At 33.8% G+C, this 19,212-nt stretch overlaps 1 protein-coding gene across 3 annotated transcripts in view; it reads right to left on the bottom strand.

The window, feature by feature from the left end:
* Window positions 1-1,461: 1,461 nt before the first annotated feature.
* The window catches only part of RFX3 (regulatory factor X3), a 108,401-nt gene continuing 90,650 nt past the window's right edge, over window positions 1,462-19,212 (bottom strand). For all 3 annotated transcript variants that reach the window (XM_085043657.1, XM_085043658.1, XM_085043659.1), the window contains 6 exons: window positions 14,600-14,697; window positions 14,178-14,327; window positions 12,475-12,683; window positions 11,337-11,490; window positions 9,217-9,259; window positions 1,462-8,318 (listed from right to left, as the gene is read on the bottom strand). In XM_085043657.1, coding sequence (XP_084899783.1) covers window positions 8,080-8,318; window positions 9,217-9,259; window positions 11,337-11,490; window positions 12,475-12,683; window positions 14,178-14,327; window positions 14,600-14,697 — 893 coding nt within the window. In that variant the 3' untranslated portion in view covers window positions 1,462-8,079. The remainder of the gene's footprint in view (window positions 8,319-9,216; window positions 9,260-11,336; window positions 11,491-12,474; window positions 12,684-14,177; window positions 14,328-14,599; window positions 14,698-19,212) is intronic.

Here is a 19,212-nt window from a genome sequence, read left to right as displayed (position 1 = left end):
AAGCTTTTGGTCTTTATTTGAAATTAAAGAATAAGCAATGAGTGGACTGTAATTTACAGCCAAACATCCTGAGAAAAGTAAGCTTTAGGATACAACTCTTCTACCTGTGATAAATACATATTATAGTATCGGCTTTTTGCAAATATCAATATGGATGATACATGTATGGTGTTGATTCTTACAGAAGCTGCTTTGTTATAAAGATATAATAATAACTAAATGCCTTTATTTGTCTTTGCAACTTAGATATAGTGGGGAAATAGCTAATATAGTTAAGCTACAATAATTAAACCACTTGCTTAGTTAGCTAACATCCAAAAGGCGGGTGTGACAAGGATCCCTGCCTCTGACATTTCTATCAGTGACCGTCACTTGCTGAAACCATGGAATGGAGGGGAGATAGACAATTCTCCAGAAGGACCAGGTATGCTCCAAAGAGGCAGGCCAGAGGAGGGGCCATGCTGCAAGGTTCCTGGAACATGCAAACTAGTTTGAAGAAGTGTTTGAATATGCATAATTATTGAATTGAATATGAATATGCATTTGGACGATGCAGTCGTTAACTGTGAAAAGACTGAACCCTGTAATCACGGTGTGCTTTTGGCTGAGGGCCAAGCACCCAGCGCCGTTACTTTTTTTGCTTTATTGTCTTTGTCCCCCTATTGTCCTTTATTAAACTTTTAAAATTCTAACAGGAGAATTAAACTTCATTTTTCACATACCTTTACCACAGTTTTGTGTGAAATACCTATTTTAATCTTGGTATCCAATAGTCATTTTGATGTTGAAGCATCTATTGTGTGGTCGTCCTCCCACATTAAAATAAAATTCTGCTTTTCTTTATATGAAACATAATATGAAACGCATGTCTGCAACATACATTGTGACCCATAGATTATATGAACTTGTAAGATTAGGCCTTTGACTATGTTTTGTGAAATTGTTAAAACATCTAACACATTAGCATACTGCAGAATATTTAGAGCAAAAATTGCTGAAGTAGGTTCTGCTGGTACCAAACTGACAGCACAAATTCCTGGAGGCCAAAGTCTGCATGCCCCCTTATAGTTAGCTGTTAATTACCAAAATTGGTAACGGGAAATTACTGTTAATATTGAAATGAGTAAGTGTATTACAGTCTCTATTTACTGGGAATATGACAGTAACTCAATTGAACTGACACTTCTTAGGTGAACCCTGCCTTGGTAAGGCGGGTTGGACTACATTATCTCCAAGGGTCCCTTCCAACCCCAGCAGTTCTGTGATTCTGTGATTCAAAATACTTGTGAGTTTTGCCATCTGAGACACACTTGTTACTTAGTTCTGTTGTTAAATACGGTTAAAAATGTGGTATTATTTCAGAGTGAAATAATTTTTCTCTCAAAATCAACAGTACAACAGTCCATGTATGGTACATATTTTTATGTATCTAGCTACATAAAAATGGAAGCAATTCAGATATGTTTGTAACAAGAAAACAAATTTATTGATTTTAAAAGACAAGACACAATTTTGTTTTGAAAAACACAAGAAAGCTAGCCTGAGTTCAAGTCTGAAATATTCAGAAAAATCCTACTGTCTTTAGTATGTTCCAGTCATTTTTTTATACAACACACTAAAAGTTAATATATATTTTTATAATTATAAAAGGTCCCCAGTTATTGTACAGTACACAATACAAATTGCCAACAAACTATTATTTAGCTCCTGCCAGTTTTGAGAGGACATTATATACTAAAAGATTTAGCATTTGTCACAAAAATCACATCAGGAAATACGTATTTACAAAATCAAATACATTATACAAAAAAAACCATCACGTTATTCTGTAAAGATGTCTTCTTTAAATAATTAAAAAGTATATTCAACTGTAGCCCAAAAACTGGAAAAGAACATTACATTATCTCACACATACAATCTACAAAAAGTTGCTTACCTCATTTACATAATATATTCAGTCAACTGGAAAATAAGAGTTTGAATATGTCCTAGTGTTATGATGTTTCTGTGCTGTGGGACTGGATAATGTAATCTGCCACTTACTAAGTGAAATTTAAATGATGGCACTTAAAAAAAATACAGTATAAAATAAATGCAACAAAGGAAGTTTCCTAGAAGGTAAGAAAGCCCTGAGTGATGATAAAATTACTGATTGGTAGCTCTAGAATTAACCTAATTAAAGTTTACCACCTCAGGCACAATTTTCCAAGTTTTTGAAAGGCACTCAAAGTTTCTTTAACAGCCTCATTGGTTATTAACTGTAAATCCAAATTATCAGTGAGTATGAGTGGAGATGGGCAACTTGCTTTGGTACAAAGTGGTATTTTCCCAACATATTTTAAATTGCTGAACTGGGTTACTTTAAGATGGGTATTTAATGTTTAAATACAAGGCAGTCACTTTAATATTGTATGGAAGGAAACTTTACTTGGGGAACCCATTAAGTATTCTTTGTGTAAAAAGCTTTTGCTGGTATCAGTGAGTCAAAAAGGATTGAACTGAGTTCCTGTTAAAAACCAATCCATTCATGGTTGTTCCTCTGACATCTAAATTCCTCCTAAAAAGACATTTATTATTTCAGAGTAAAATCAATCCAGAACTGAAAATTCCTGTAAGATGTTTGCACCATAACCAAGAAAGTGCTTAAGAACATACAAAGAACATCTTCCTGAATTAGTGTTAAGTGAGGCTCATTTGATGCCCACAGGCTTTTTCTGGGCCTTGTTTTCTACAGTGAATTTCAGCCTTAATGAGCAATCTCCAAGAACAATTCTTACCAAATATTAAACTACTCAGGGCTTCCAATCCCAAAATGCCAATTATTTTTTTTAATAGGAAAAAGAAAAAAAAAATTAGGAATAAAACAAGAGTTAAAATGATCGTTTTCAAACTAAGGCATATTTTACTTCAAACAAACACTAGGCAGTCACTTTGTAAGTGGCTTTTACTATTTCTTAGTTAAACTGGTAAATTAAACTCAGGTCTACTGGCACATAAAATCACTAGCAGCAATGATCAAGGCATGCAAACTCAGAAGCATTTACAGTAAATTATGAATAAAAAAAGTTGTTAAATTAAAACCCTTTGAGTATTGCATTTATGTTAATTAATTATGCATTAATTTGCATTAACTGACTAAAAATGTTTACAACTTACTTGCACTACACTACTGACGTAATTCCCTTAAATAACTTAAAATGATACCCTTTTTCTTTGCCCTCAGCTAGACTTAAGTAAGTACAGCTGCTTTAGTGTTTGCTGACTGATATTGCAAGAAACCAGTAGAAAATGGTCTGTATTCTCATTTAGTAAGGTGGCATCAGTATCTCTAAGTTAAAAGAATCTTTACTTGCTGCTACGCCTGTTCCCTTGTTCCTGTAAGCAGTAATTGTAAGAACAAAGGGGCTTTTAAAAATATTTGCTTGAGCAATTTATAGGTTGCTTTTAAAATTCTGACATTCAATATGGGCCAACCAAACTGTACCCTTGTATGTGAAATTTAATAAAACACCTTCATCTTCTAGCTAGTCATTATCGCAGTGACTGAGTTTTAAAAGGAATATCAACAGAATTGTGCACTTTTTGTTCCTGTTTCTCACAAACACTGCCAAGTATTCCAATGCAAACACATCAAATATTCTGCAAAATTTATTATTACTAAACCTTCTTTTAATCCTAAAGATTTCTCTTTTACAGTACCAGAGTATTCCAATACTAATCTATCTCAGAGTTTTTCAAAATAGCTGAATATATTTTCTAAACCTTTATCTTCTAAAGGCATCTTAAAGTAGACAACTTCCTATCTGTAGAATCAGGTTTGATTTTCTTTGTATATATATGCAAATACGAAAACAGGGAGCTGAAGTACTGTTTTCTATTAGACAGTACACATCAATGGCAATGAATATTTTGCCTACATCTACTGAGCCCCCTATTAATAAAAAACATCCCCATATAGTATGCAAGTATTTATTTTAGACATAATTAAAAAAAATGTACAACACTATAAGCTATTTCAAAGTATATGCTCAGTGGACTATTAAATTATCTAAAAATCTTTGTCCCCATCATGTTACTTACAATGCTCAAAGGGTTAATGCAAGGCATTATATCAAATTAGTTTCCTAACACTAGAACTAAGCACTGTGTGTTTATGCTTCTATTCCAGTTTTTATTGTCAGTGTTAAATCACCAAACAAATTAGCAGAGATACTAGAATTCCATGTATCAATTTGCTTTAAACCATATACAAAGAGCATGTCCTGTTAGTGTGACAAGGGCCCAATTTTCAGAAATTCATCTTGCTCTCTCAAATTAGTATTTTAAACTCCAAAATTATTGTTATATACTTATATTACTAATAAATCTGGGGATTTTGTCAGCATGTTTATGGCTCTCAGTGGTTGGTTTTGTTTTCTAAAAGCATTCTGAATTAAATTGGATTGCAGTGCATCTCTAACATGATTTTTTTTTTTCTAAACAGTGCAGATGTCAATTGGTGAGAATGACAAAGATATCAGATAATTTCTCCTAGGGAAAACAGGATTAAAAAAAAAAAAAAGCATTTCAGATATTTTAAAATACCTCGCTTTAAATTAAATTTGTATATAGACCTATGCATTCCTGAATGACAGAACATTATTTTCTTATTTTTTGAACTAAAGGCAGTAATGCTGTAAATCATAATTTTATAGGCAAATAATTTAAGATCTATTTTCCAAATTTTTATGGAACTTTTTAAAAATGAAGGTGCTTAGAGCATGCTACAGTACAAGAGAAAAAAACTGAAAAAAAAGAAAAAAGATGTTTTAAAACTTGTTTACCACAAGAAACATGAAAATGTACCAAAACATTTTAACAAATATAAAACTTTTGAAAACTGGGCCCTGTGCTTTGAAAAGGTAGTTCAACAAGACCTCTTCCCCCACACTGTTCACTGTGCTATTTGTGCTAATGGGGGAAATGCCTCTAAAATAATTATTCTGGATTCCATTTCAAGATTAGATAAAACACATAAATCATGTCAACTCTCATAATGTCTACCCTGTGGACACACGCTACACCTCTCCATAGCATTGACAACAGACTTCAGAGCTGGTGTGGCAATGCAGCCGCACGCTACACATTACAGAATACACACTGAGGTATTCATATCTCTCTACTTCAATGGTTACTAAAACCCAGCTATTAAACAGCAAGAGTGTGCAAAATGTTTTATCTACGTGTTTGATTAAAATTTCAGTTAAAAAAAAACAAAAGACCCCCAAGTCTGTAAGTTTACAACATAGTAAGATAGTTGCTCTAAAAAAATCTGGCAAAATCTTCAGAATTTAAGCCTAAGAATACAGACTCCAGTCAGTTTTCTGAATCTGGGATAGTTCCAATTTGTCTTGATAATTCATTGTTTTTAGAAGCTATGAAATACATTCCATATTTTGTATTCAGATTTTTGTTCAGTTTTGTTTTTCACTTTGTAACAGTTAACAACTGAGTGGAGTGGGGAGCTAAATAATGAAAGATACTCAAGTCCCACCATATTTAGCAATCTAGATTTACCTTTTACAATTGTACTCTTTTCTCAGCAACAACAAAGTCAACATTAAACCAAGAAAAGAATAAGAAAACACAAACCAACACAAAAATTAAAACAAGTTCTACAGTATTAAAAAAAAAGCTGAAAATGAAAAAAATGTTGAATTATTTCACTTTATTTTACTTGTAAACATCTTATAATGCACAATGAAGGGGAGTAAATATTTATCACAGCTTAGTTTTAGCATTTTTGGTGAAGGGTACAGATGTGCTGATTTCTAAGGGAAAATCAGGACACACTGAGCGATATATGTGAGAACAAAATTTATAATGAGATTCAGTGCATTCATGAGTTTAGAAATAATGAATATAAACCTCACTTTTAGTTTTTACTGAGGCAAAAGCCATCTACTGACATTAGTAGGAATTATGCCTACACAGAATGAGCTGGATGGGTTCACAATTCTGCAAAGGAAATAAAATTTATTTTTGTGCACCAGTAATGTTAGGACATTTTAGTTTATGTGCAGCTGTATTTGGAGCATATGTAAACTCTAGCAACAAACTTGTTTGCTATAAATACACTTCCATTTTACATGCTCTTCTCCCATTTGGTACTTATGACTTTAAAGTCATTTTCAGACACACTAGATAAACCAGAATAAAAGAATCCTAATTTTTTTACACAGTCTTTTCTGTAAAGTTGATCTTTTTGTGTTCTCATTCACTTTTTGGCTTTTTTCTTATTTAGTTCCACTATTTTAGTGTAGCAAATTCATGTGTCTGCATAATGAAATGTTTGTGAAGAAAAACTCGAGTTCTTCCATGTCAATTAATATGGTCTCTATAAACTGATATTATTTAACCATTAAAATGTAATATCTGGCTGATACACCACAAAATATAGAAATTGAAAACATGCACTGCATTATGTACCTGCTCATTTATTTCTTTTTAGTTTTTAAAATTAAAAGTAGGCAAGGGTTTAGAAAATATATAATCATGCTTGGGACTATGGTCAATCTATTTTGACATTTGAAGTTGGTATTAAAGCTAGTTTTGCTTTCCAAATTCCCAAGCAAATTTTATTTGTATTAAAGTGAAATCCAGCTAGAAACGAGAAAAAATAGGTCTATTGTCATTCTAAGAGGGATATTAAAATCATTTAATAATAAAAAAATCCTTTTATTCTTTTGAAGGCTATGTAACCTGTCCTTACTTCTTAGGGAATTTGAAAATGACAGGCACACCTTGTTGAATTAATTTAAGAGTTAAGAATAACAAAAAGTACTAAGTCTTAGCTTCAGTTCTGTTTAAGGCACCATGTAATAGCCGAGGTACAATGATCCCTGATGTACATTCTTAAATGGCAATGGTCCATCTAGCCACCTATTCAAATTCTACACAATTGGGAATAAGTACAAGTGAGGTGTGCCAGTTACACTGCCTTGTCTAATTTTTGTAAAAATTTAAATCCACTTTAGCAACAAGGAAATGTTTTTGAAAGGAAAATGATGCAGGTTGCTACATTCCTTGCATTCTATAAATCACCTTTTCTAAGAGCAGCAGATTGAACCACTAGTAGGAAAAGACCTGGAATAGAAGAAAGTCATCCAAATGGAATGTTTTCCTGTATGTCCAGTTCAGCATAAGTAGCACATACACTTAAAATTAACAATAATCAAGTCACTTCTTTTTTAGCTTCAGTTTCTAACATCTACAGTGCCACTGAACAATCAGAAGCATCTGTTCAGTGGCCTCACATATAGAATCAGTAGTCTTCAGAACAGAGGAACTGGTATGCAAACAGTATCTGAAACTGTTGATTTTAAACGAAGCTTGCATTGTTTACATCATGTTCAGATAATTAGGTACATTTATGCCATACAGATTACCACATTCTGTTACAATTCTGTCATCTAAATAGCTTCTTCCTCACAGAAAGAAACTAGGAGATCTTCTCAACCCTCCAGCATTATTACAAAAAAATCCCCCTGAATACTCACAATTTTATCAAAATAGTGTCTTCTCGTAGTACGATGAAAAGCACCTTTTATAACAAATTTGATACATCTGCTGTCAAATAAGTATGCCTCCAGTGTAAATCAAAGAAAATAGTTCTTTTGATATTTCACAGAAGTGCATCTAATTAAAAACCTATCTATATGAAATCAGCATAACTAATAATTAACATTAAAATATTTTTAAAACTATGAAAAAAATTAAATTATTATAAGAGGACAAAACATTAACATTAAACTTTAATTAAACAAAAATCTTCCTTGCATTTGATACAAAGAAACCTCTTCCTATTGAGCGGCCAACATAAAATGGTTCTGTTTACAAATTTTTTTTTTGTTTTTAAACAGACCTGGCAAAATACATACACCCATTCCATTTAACAACTCCAACAAAATAATGATCAGAACAGTTACATTTGACAACAGTCAACCTTAGGAATTACTCTCTTTTTTTTTCTTTTTTTCATATTAAACCTAAACGGCTAATGCAATGGGGCATGTGTCGGAGGCCAGGGGAGGTTTCACATTAGACTGCAGTATACGTATTTCCAGTAGCACTGCATTGTCTGATAGTCTGAGTAGTTGCAACAATGTGCTCATTATGAATTGGGTTCAGGAGGTTCTGCTGTACTCCACTCTCAAGCACTGGCTGCATGCAGCCCACCTGGAATGCCTGGTTTAGCTCAGTTTTCTCCCTCTTGGCTTGTGGTTCTCCACTTTCATCCAGCTCTTCATCTATTTCACTTTCAACTTCGCTGCCCTCATCTGCACAAAGAAACCACCATGTAACTACCACAAAGGGACATGTTTCTAATACAAGGCTCTTTATTTTGCAAATAAATACAGGGGAGCAATCTCATAAAGCACAAAATGTAAACTAAAATTTTAATGGAAAAAGTCAACTATTATCTCAACTAGGTAAACAGACTCAGGTTTGATCACTTGAGTTACACACTGTTGATCTGGAAAAAACAACTGCAATCCCAAAAGGTCTAACAAATCATGTTAACTTCATATTGGAAAATGCCTCATTTCCTAAACACGATGAACAAGAGTTGTTAATCTTAGTTACAGATAGGGAAACTGAGGCAAGGAGAGTTGTGGTGACTTGACCGCAAATTTTGACAAACATCCCTATACTCACTAGGCAAGTGTTCTAAGGTCCAACCACCCCAAATCACTCAAGTAGTCAGTATAAGAATGCATGTCAAAATATGGCATGAACAGATTCTAAGGAACTCATTTCTCCCAAACTACTTGCATATAATTCTGCTTCTTGACTTAGCAAAACATTCACTACAGTTACACATCCATAAGCATACTCTTGTCTTTCTTCTCACAGCTGTTACCCTCCTCTGTCCTATTAGATAGAACAACATTTTGAATAAAAACTGGAATATTTCTTTGTGACAATAATAAACTTCTTTAAAATACTGTTATTTTAAAACAAACCTACAATATTCTATTCATTATTACATTTGACATATTACATACATAGCTATTGTATTATACCAATGTATCCATAAAATACAGACATGCACTTCAAAGGATGATACAGCTGTAAATTCTGTTTGACTGTGGTTTTAAAACATAAGGATTTATTTTGTTCACGGACACAGTAGCTCTATGCAGAATTGTACCCTAGAGATACTAAAATGCTTACCTTTATCCATGTTTCCAGGGGACACAGCATTTAAATCACCAAACTGCAAAATAAACAATTAAAAATGGGCACAGTCTTAAGCAAATCTGAACTTAGAATATCTATGATGTAGGACATCTGTGCTCCACTGGTTTAATGGTAGCATTCAAAAGCATGATCCTAACTGCAGCCATATCCATAGCAGAGCAATTTCCCATTCCATTTCACTCTTGTGCTTATTAAGACAATTATCACTAAGTATACCCTCAAAATTAGAATGGAGAAGTACAACCTTTTTTAAAGATTGTTTCATCAAGGCCTTTGTTGTTTGAAGTGAGCTATTTTTGTGTTTTATAAAGCCATAAATGATAATGGATATGCATTCTGAACTGCCAATATTTCAACAAAAAGCTCTTTTTAAAATTTCCCAGGCATCATTTTAATTGTGATGGAACAAAAATGAAGGTGTGTCACAGTGTTGCTAATCTACATGTAAGGTAGATGAAAGGCACTGCTGAGAAAGGGTTTATAAACTGGTAACTGATTGACATCAAAATCCAAACCTTTTAAAAGAAGCTGCATGTAAGTTTGAAACCTTCCTCCCTTTCCTTCCTCCATTTCTCATGTGAAATTCAGAAGAGGAAAATGCCACCAGTGGATATCAAATTAAAGGAGCACATTGTTAAGATAGATACATTTCTAACCATAAATGGTGATACCAGTCTTTTCCGCAAGGATTTTGCCAATACTTGTGTCCAAGGATGGAATAAGAGGGAGGGAGAAGCGTGAGAATGCTTTTCTCAGGTGCAACCAGTTTATACTGTCTTACAGTATTTGTTGGACTGTAGTCAGTAGTCTTCCTCATTTTATTTCAGTCACAGCCATTTAATACAAAGAAACTTAAGGAGACATGCATGTAATGCATTCTATTCTGCCTGTCACCTCCAAAAGCTTTGCAATACTTACTTCCTCATAGTATTTCCATCTTCAGTCTTGTGAACTTTTTAGAAGACCCAATGCTACATTTATGCCTAACATATGAAGTCTGCTGAGACAACAAGAATGTAGTAACTGTCTACTTGTGTAGTACTTTCTGCAAATGTAAGGCAAGAAATGTAAGAGTGTGTATACCAATGGTGGGTCTTTCTACAAAGCAGAAACATTAGTTAATTTTTCTGAAACACATCATGACACATGATATAAAATCATTTGACAAAGAAAGCTGAGATGTCTTCCAATTTCTCTTGAAAGTATATAATCTATTTATAGTATTTAATGAGCCTATCAATGTATTTTGTGGGAAAAATGACAACTGATGCCAAATCAACTAGCAAAATTAACTGCAATTTATAGATAACACAGAACATGACACAGTGACTCCCAAGTGTAAAAATGTAACAAATCCATCCTATTAATGATTCAGCATGTTTTTAAATATATCCATTTCCCAGCACCTTTGAAGCATAATTCTTTGGTAACAATCCATGCTTTCCTTATTGTCTCACTATAAATAAAAGGTCAGAAGAACTAGTGGAAAGAAGAGGGATAGGATAAACTTTGCCTTGCAGATGCCATAGATGGGTATAAAAAGATTGTTATGAATTGAGACTCTAGATCTGCTTTTTAAATGAACAGTCTTTGAAGCAACTGCATGAAAATCAAATGTGTTGCAAAACTCTATGTATGTCTGCACTGGTTTAGTTACATGTACAAACCAAACAGTACTGTACAACAGTACAGTACAAGCCAAAATTCTGCATGTAAACCAGCTTTCTTAAGTCCAAGAGGGTATACATTTTGTGTGAGAATTCAGAATGTGTGCAAATGCATGTAAACAGATTCACAGAAGTAACTTCTCAGCAATCAAAAACTGGAAAACGGTTCTAATGTTCATCAACATTTTTCAAACTATGCACATGAATTTGTGTGCAGATTTGTAAAAGTGCAAGTTCATTTAGAAATAGCTGGTTTTTAGAATTCAGTGAAATTTTAGTACTCTGACAATGAACTAGTGAAACTACTATTATGTATTTGAAACTACTGTGTATATTTATATATAATACCAGCTTAAAAATTTGCAAAAACACTTTCCCCAATTCATCACTAAATCTATCAATCTAGTCTCTTAAATATTATCTTACCTCTCCCATAACTGCAATAGGTGTCTCTCCTGTTGCCTGAGCAACACGATGTTCTACTAAGTAAAACATGTATTCATCGTAAAGCAAGCGGATCAGATGAAAAGAGCCAAAGCTAGCAGCACTGCGCAAGGTTAAATCCCGAATCACCATTGAGCTATTTGAACATAAAGAAAATATATATGTTTATGTATTATATGTCACAGCCATTTTAACACTTATCTATGTAGACAGACATTTCACCTCAAAACCACTACTCTCAAAAGCAACATTATCCACAAGTGTCTGATTTATGGTATCTCTGGAAAGAGATGTCCAGGAAAGGCAATCATTTTCTTCTCTCCTTTCTCTGAAGGTACTGTTGGACACCACATAAGAAATAAACAGATTGGTTTGGTTTTGGTTTTGACCAATGCATAACTACCAATAACTGAGCAAGTGTAAAGCTTAACTTGAAAGAAACCTTGTTGAAAACATAAACAACTAAGATGATAAGAAAACTATTTGATTTTAAATAAACTATTGCTTAAATAGTTTCTGTTGTGTCAATCTTTCCAGGACAAAGCTTTTAATTTCCAGAATTTAAACAGCTTTGAAACTTAAAATTCAAAAACAATAGACTTTTTTGTTCATATCATATCAACAAATTGTGGTGTCTTCAGCAAGCAGTTGCTACAGTCATGTTCAAAGAACAAGGTTTACTCTGATAACTGTTTCAATAAGCAGCTAACATGGAATACTTGTCTTAATGTTGTTTCCACATATTAAAAATAGCTTTTGTCTTTCTTATGTAATAAACATTGATGCCACAATATTTCAATAAGTAATACTAAAAAATAGTGGCTTAATAATGGCATAGTTTTTTAACAAAAAAAAATCATAATATGTTTCTAACTCTGAACAAAATTACACCTGTATTCATTTTCAGATGGCCTTTAAAACAATAAACAAGGGTCATTTAGGTCCCTGTTCGTTTGCTGATAGCCCTGAGTTCAAGGTTAATAACAACAGTACTCTGGAAAAAACTCCATGTTTTCATGATGTACCAAGCCACAGGTATTACATTTGTCAACTTTAGAACAGTGCAAAATCCAGCAAATACTAGAATAATTGGAATGTTTTAAAGTCTATTAAATGTTACCTGTAGAAAGACCATTTTAACAGAAATTGCCGAGCTGCTTTAGGAAAGCTGGGTCTTCCTTCATATGGTTTCAACGCTTGCATCATTACATTATCAAGCCAGGCAGCCCACTGCTCCAGAGTGCTCTGCTGTTGAAGAGTCATCTTGAAATCTGTTTCTAGTCTCTGAACCATGTTGTCATCACACTGGCACACCCAGGAAGCCTGCTCCTGTTATAGCACATGGCAACTCTTGAATTGACAATACATAAGCCAAAGCAGAGAATGCAATTCTATCTCACAGATTAAGCTATTCAATGAATGAAAAGGACAGGACCCACTTACTAGACACACTTTGAAGTACTTTTTATTTTTATGTCTATTGTCATTTTGTTGAAAGCAAATAAGTGGGAAACGCATAGCATAAAAGAACAGACATCAAATAAAGAAATTAGAATAAACAATGAGAGCAACAAAAGTTTGTTGTAGTTTCTCACATTCATTTGCAAAAAAAGGCTTCTACTTTTGTCATTTTTCTACTGAAATACTTGTAACTTGTCATTTTTTTCTGGGATTTCAGGCAGCGCAAGCAGAAGAAGAGTCAACTGCGGGGGGCTGAAGTAATAAAAGAAGTAGCGAGAAATCAAGTGCAACGTTCCTTTTGTTCTGAAGAAGTTATGCTTAAAGACAAATCCTGTTACATCATCTTATAAAAGAAACTTTGTATGCAAACAAGGATTGTTCTGTTTGCTGACTCTAGGCAGTAATAGATTACACAATTACTTAAAGACAACATAAGCTGCACATAAATGGAGAAACATGCTATGCATACAATAATCAGCAATTTAGTCAGTGTTACCATGTTTAAATAAAGCTAACTGTTCAATTCAGAAAATGAGAGAAAAATGACAGCTCACTAACTGCTAGCCATTTCCATTTAAACTCTAGCTGTCATGTGCCAAGTTAACACCTCATTCACAGACTCTCTATGCATGTCAGAGTATTAATGTACTTAATATATTGTATCTTTGGTCAGCTCCTGACTGACTTCTGCAAAGAATATTAACAAGTACATTAAAACACTTGTTCACAAAGAAAAGAGAGAAATAGAGAACTACCAGGAATCTGAAACCTTTCACTTAGCTGGCCAAAAGGACAAAAGTGTATTTCCTCAGACAAGAAGAAACATGTAGAGAAATTGAGCTTAGTAAAAAATACGAATTTAGGCTCTATAGGTTCTAACCACACTAATCTAATCCATTATTCATGACATCTTGTCAATTGAAGCACAAGCACTTAGACAAAACATACTAATGGTATGGGGTTTTAAATACTGGAGACAGTGTCTACTGAAAATGCTGTGCATTTAATAACTTTAAGAGACATTTAGAAGATATCCTACTGAGATCTAATAGTAAAATATAATTTTTGCTATTATTAAGACACAATTCATGTTACCCATTCAAAATAAGTATTTGCTCTAAATTTGCATAGAAGTTGGAAGAGTATGTGCATTTCAATATAGTAAATGGAAACAGATAATGGTTCTTAGCTCTTACTGTCCTAAAGCATAAGCTGTCATATTTGGACAGAATCACTGTATGTATGAATGAGCAAAATACTCCCACTTTACTTTCTTGATAGAATGACATCTGACAATAATGTTGAAAATCATAGAGGAAATAACACTTGGAAAAATCCCCACTTTTCAAAACTAAATTTTACCTGAACATTGGCAAAATCAACACGGTTGAGATCATTGAGCATCTGGTTGATTTGAGAAGTATTTTGAAGCACAGCACGAGCTGCTTGAGCCAGGTGATTAAGAGATGTGTATCTTCGCAGAGTCTGGGCAAAGGCACTTACAGCGGCAACCTATGAAAGAATTTATTATTTCTAAATATTGTGTTCTGTAGATTAATTCTAGATCAAGTCTTTACCTTCATTTTAATGGTTTATATTAATGAGTCCTCATATTTGAATTACACCATTTAGCAGATCAAATAATGTTATTTCCTCTCCCATTATTTGATGCTTGATGCTAAACATGAAATTTAGCATTAAAGTTAAAATGCTTCTCTTTTAAAATGCTACTGTGCCCACTTGGTTTGCCTCTGCAAGAATAATACTGCAACAGTTTCATCTACCTTGGTTTGTATCATCCTCTGTGGAATATTGTTCATGGCATTTGAAAGCCAACCTTCAAGGCTTTTTGCAAAATTGCGAATGGCTTGGGTCAAGGCACCTGTGCATTGGAGAACAAAAACAGAATGAAAAGAAAGCAGTGCACCTGTCTTGAAATGTTTTGCATCCTCAGAACTCTTGTATTCAAACTTCAAGTCTGCTGCATTTACTTACTAAAAGACAAATCTAATCTAGGTTCAAAAAGCCTCACTCAGATAAAGATTACACAATAATGATTTTAGTTTTGGTTTAAAAGCAGTTCTGACTTCTTCACCAGATGGTCTTCCAAAGAAATTTGTGACTAGAAGTATTGTTTTGGGCACTCTTATAGAAGAACAACACTAATTGCAGAAACTTTCAGCTTTCCATTTTATCTAAGCACCTCTTTTAAAACGCAGAAGTCTGGTGAAAAATTCACTTATAGGAATACTGCAGTTTCCTCAAGTAAGTCCAAAATAATCTTAAACCATGTCATAGTGCTGCTTAATTCAGTTTTCAAGAACTAATTCCAATATGCAGTGCTTAAGGATATCATCAATAAGAAAGATAGAGAAGTGTGTTTCACTGACAGAAAATGAAATTATTCAGATCACCATGTAATCTGTGTGTATTTTGTTTCTTTTCTATAGCATCCACAGAGATGCTGAATAGCTGACAAAGATTCAGAGAGACATTGAAGTAGCCCCTACAGTAATCTGCTTTACTAAAACCAGAAGTTTTAACTTTTCAAAAGAGGAGGACAGGAAGTATTGTCCCAAGGAACTGTAGATGGAAAGAATAAAACTGTATCTTCTGAGTGATAGAAACCCAGCTTTCCCACATCTAACCCTTGCACACTGACATAGGAGTGCAACACTCAAACTGCTGAAGACTACTAGAGAATGAATGCAACTACAAAAGCGAAGAGAAAAAAAGCTAAGAAAATAATACATTTTTTTAGTAATACTTTTTTAAATAAAGCTTTGTACTAGAAAAGTAAATTTACTAAAAGAGAAACTGTATTCTTTGTGATATCTTTTTCACGTGTCTTCAAAGTTGCAGTCATAGGCAGTAGAATCCATATTGGTAATTTATATGACTCACCACGCTTTTGGATGCTTAGCTGACCACAATTTGGTCTGACAAAGTATCTGTGTTAGCTGAGCCTTCTTATGGTTTTTTCTCCTTTAGGGTTAGCACCTGGAGAACAAGCTTTTTTCTTCAACCCTGTCAATCCCTTACCTCACTTGTGTGCTGCTTTGTAAATTATTTCTGTGCACTTACTAATTGACTATTTTCTTAGCTACAAGACCAGATGGAAGTAATAATGTAAATACTGTATGAACAGTACTTAGACATTTAAGAAAAATATTACTACTTTTTCACTTCTAATGTTCTCATTACTGTTTTTCACCCAAGTATAGATATAAAATTATTTGCATCACTGTAACGCTGGTCTCCTTTAAAAATAAACATGGAAAAGCAGTTCAGGCCTTTAAGAAAGGCCTTTAACTAGAAAGAAAAATTAACAAATAAAGGAAGTCTAAGTTCTGAAGAAATAAAATAGCTAAAGTAGCTAATCAGGCATCAGTATTGCACAGCATGATCATGAGTTTCTAATGAGCTTTGAAGATATTAAACACTGAATTTTTCTCATACTCGTATCCTTAAGCACATATCTAGCCATTACCAAAACCTTAAGTACCTACAACCTTGAAATTTTAAGTTCATCTGAACCCTTTCAAAGAATCTTTGCATGATAAGCATGGTGCAAAGTAAATGGCCTTAAATCATGAAGTGTTACTAGTCATGCACTAAATGATGTGGCAAAGGCAGTTACTGAAAGTTTGATTTGGATAAGCACCTAAAAAGCTTGACTTGTGAAACAAAACCCCTTGGACTTGTACAAAATTGAGCTTTACAGCTTTCCAGTACTTTAATTTTTTGTCTGTCTGGAATTGTGTAATACAGTGTGGAAGTGTATTTTGCATAAATTCTCCACCTAGCATAGAATCTAATTCACAAGCAAGTTTGTTACTGTCCATCCTGTCACTTGTGGAGATGCAAGATGTCCGTTCTAAACGTAACAGCTCTGGTCTATTGCCAAAGACTTTAGATAATTATGATCTTTATTCCTGACTCCAATGGACAGCATTTCACTTTTCTCAGGAATAGGAATTTTGTTGTTTTATACACAGCAATTCTTCATTCATTCTGCGGGTGCTAAACATTTCAGCTGATAAATTTAATACAGAGGTTAAAAATAAAACTGTTTTTTCCTCAACAGTCTTTTTTTCTATTTCAGTAATATGTACCAACAACTGGGTAGCACAATATGACTTGTCTAAAAGAAAAAACACTGAAGATCTAGACAAAAAAACCTTGGAAAAAATAATGCTTTTTTCAAGCCCCTTTCAAATGAATACTTTTCCCTATTCTGAGCAGAAGCTGCTGTTATCTTTACATTTATTCAAGAAAAAATCATAAACATGCCTTTAATGAAGCATTTACAGGCTCAGCTGCTCTACAGAATCCAAACTTTCATACAAACTGCTGTTTTCCCACAGAGGATGATGAATTTGTCTGCTTCAGCCAGCTGCGTTTTGTCATATTCAACCTTAAGCAATCCTCTCAGTCTCTTGCAATGACTGGAGATGCTTTTTTTCAAAAGCGGAAGTTAAGAAAACTGTAAGATTTTAACAATTTAGCAGTGAAGAAGCAACTTGGATGGCCCAGGAAAGCTGCTACAGGAAAGCTGCTAGAAAAAGCCATTTAGTTAGCTGGTCCTAAAGGATAAAGTAAGAAAATACATTAGCTGTCTTCCAAAGGTAGCTCAGTGAGTGGAATTCTGAGCAGAAAACCACTGGACTGTTCACAAAAAGGAGGCAGAAGTTTCTTGGGATGAATTGGTCCTGGGATCAGATGATGTGTTTGAATCCAATAGTTTGAAAACCATCCCCAAAACAGGAAGGTCAAATACAGTAGGTATCAATTATTCAAATATGACTGGTAATTCTAGAAAGAAAGAAATAGCATGAAAAGGACATGATGCCTCTAGTTATTGATATTCCTTGGTTATGCCCCATTTTCTTAAGATCCTGTACTGGCAATGCCCAATGTATCTTACGAAACAAGACAGGAAGACACCATGAGCTGTATAGGTGTCATTTAAACACTTCTCCAGAGACTGCCAGGCTTTGCAGGAAAAGCAAGTGAAAAGGAGAGAAGCAGGTTTGACAAAAAACTCTGTCTGCACCACCTTTTTATTCAGAAATTAACTTGTTTTTGCAAGTGAGAGTTTTCATTCAACCTTTTAAGCGTTGTAATTAAATTTGGGTTTTTATCATTGCCTAGTTGTTTCTGATACATCATATTACTCTAAAATCGTACCTAATGGTATTGTCATTGCGGAAGTAAAACATCAAATATAAACCAATGCAAAAATATTTACACCAGTAATACCTGTCAATAATTGCATGTATTTGAAAACATTTTCCTTTGTTCTGCTATATAGGTGCAAAAATTATGTCAATTGCTACTAAGAACTCATTCATTCCTTAAAATAAAAGGTAAAACATGCTTTGTAAATGGCAAACCATCAGCTTTTATACATTTCCGCTTTCAAATTTTTTTTGGTATTATACATAATTTGCTAAAACCTGATTTTATTCCACTGGCAAACAAGATGTCAATAAAATTTTCCTGCAAAGCACTACCAGCAAATATTCTTATGGAGTGCTTATTACTGCTGGAGTCATCATAGCAGAAGAGGTGTTCACAGCATGACAATATAGCTTTGTCACCTACAAAACTTCTTAAGGCCCGAATTTTTTAGAATATATTAATCCAACTTTTTTAAGTGGGTCCTGCTTTTTTCATTGCAAGGAGCTAATATGTAGGAACCATGAAGTTTACAGTGGGTTGCTAACATGATTTCTTTATAATATTTAGGACAGTATATGCGAGCCAATAAATACTTGAGTATTTATAAGGAGTTCAACTTTCTTCACGGTAATTTGTTTTCTATCAAAGATAGTAAAAACATACACTGGTAGAGCAATAATGCATTCTTGTAAAATTAAATTTGAAAAGAAAGCTCTACTCCTGGTGATGGTGTCACGACTGGACAATTACTCACTCATGCAGGATGTATGACAGAAGAAACAGTAGATTGGAATAATACATTGGACTAGGAATTTTTCATTGCTTTAACAGTCATCAGAATTGATTTCAGCAGTCAGGGAGAAAAGACCAACTTTCCAAACATGGAATCACAAAGACCACATTAGTTTTCCACTCTAATCAAAGATTAATATGTGATGTTTAAACTGAAAACTACTGAATTTAGTGGAAGGACTGACTGGCACTCATGCACATTGTCACAAGGCCACTATGACAATGTTCTCTCTATCAGGTATCCTGGAGCCAGGGTGAAAGGAATATTTTTTACCTGAAGATACAACACATACAGCAAAAGACACACCTTTAATATGAAACTGTATCTTAAAAACGAAATCTTCCAACTTCTAGAGTACAAAGCATATGTCAATTCCCAGCACAACTCCTCACACAACGAAACTAAGGATAAAGGATATAC

The sequence above is a fragment of the Lichenostomus cassidix genome, chromosome Z (genome assembly GCF_008360975.1).
Source record: "Lichenostomus cassidix isolate B80296 chromosome Z, HeHo_3.0, whole genome shotgun sequence".
NCBI lineage: Eukaryota > Metazoa > Chordata > Aves > Passeriformes > Meliphagidae > Lichenostomus > Lichenostomus cassidix.
This window is presented reverse-complemented; position numbering and strand designations above follow the sequence as displayed.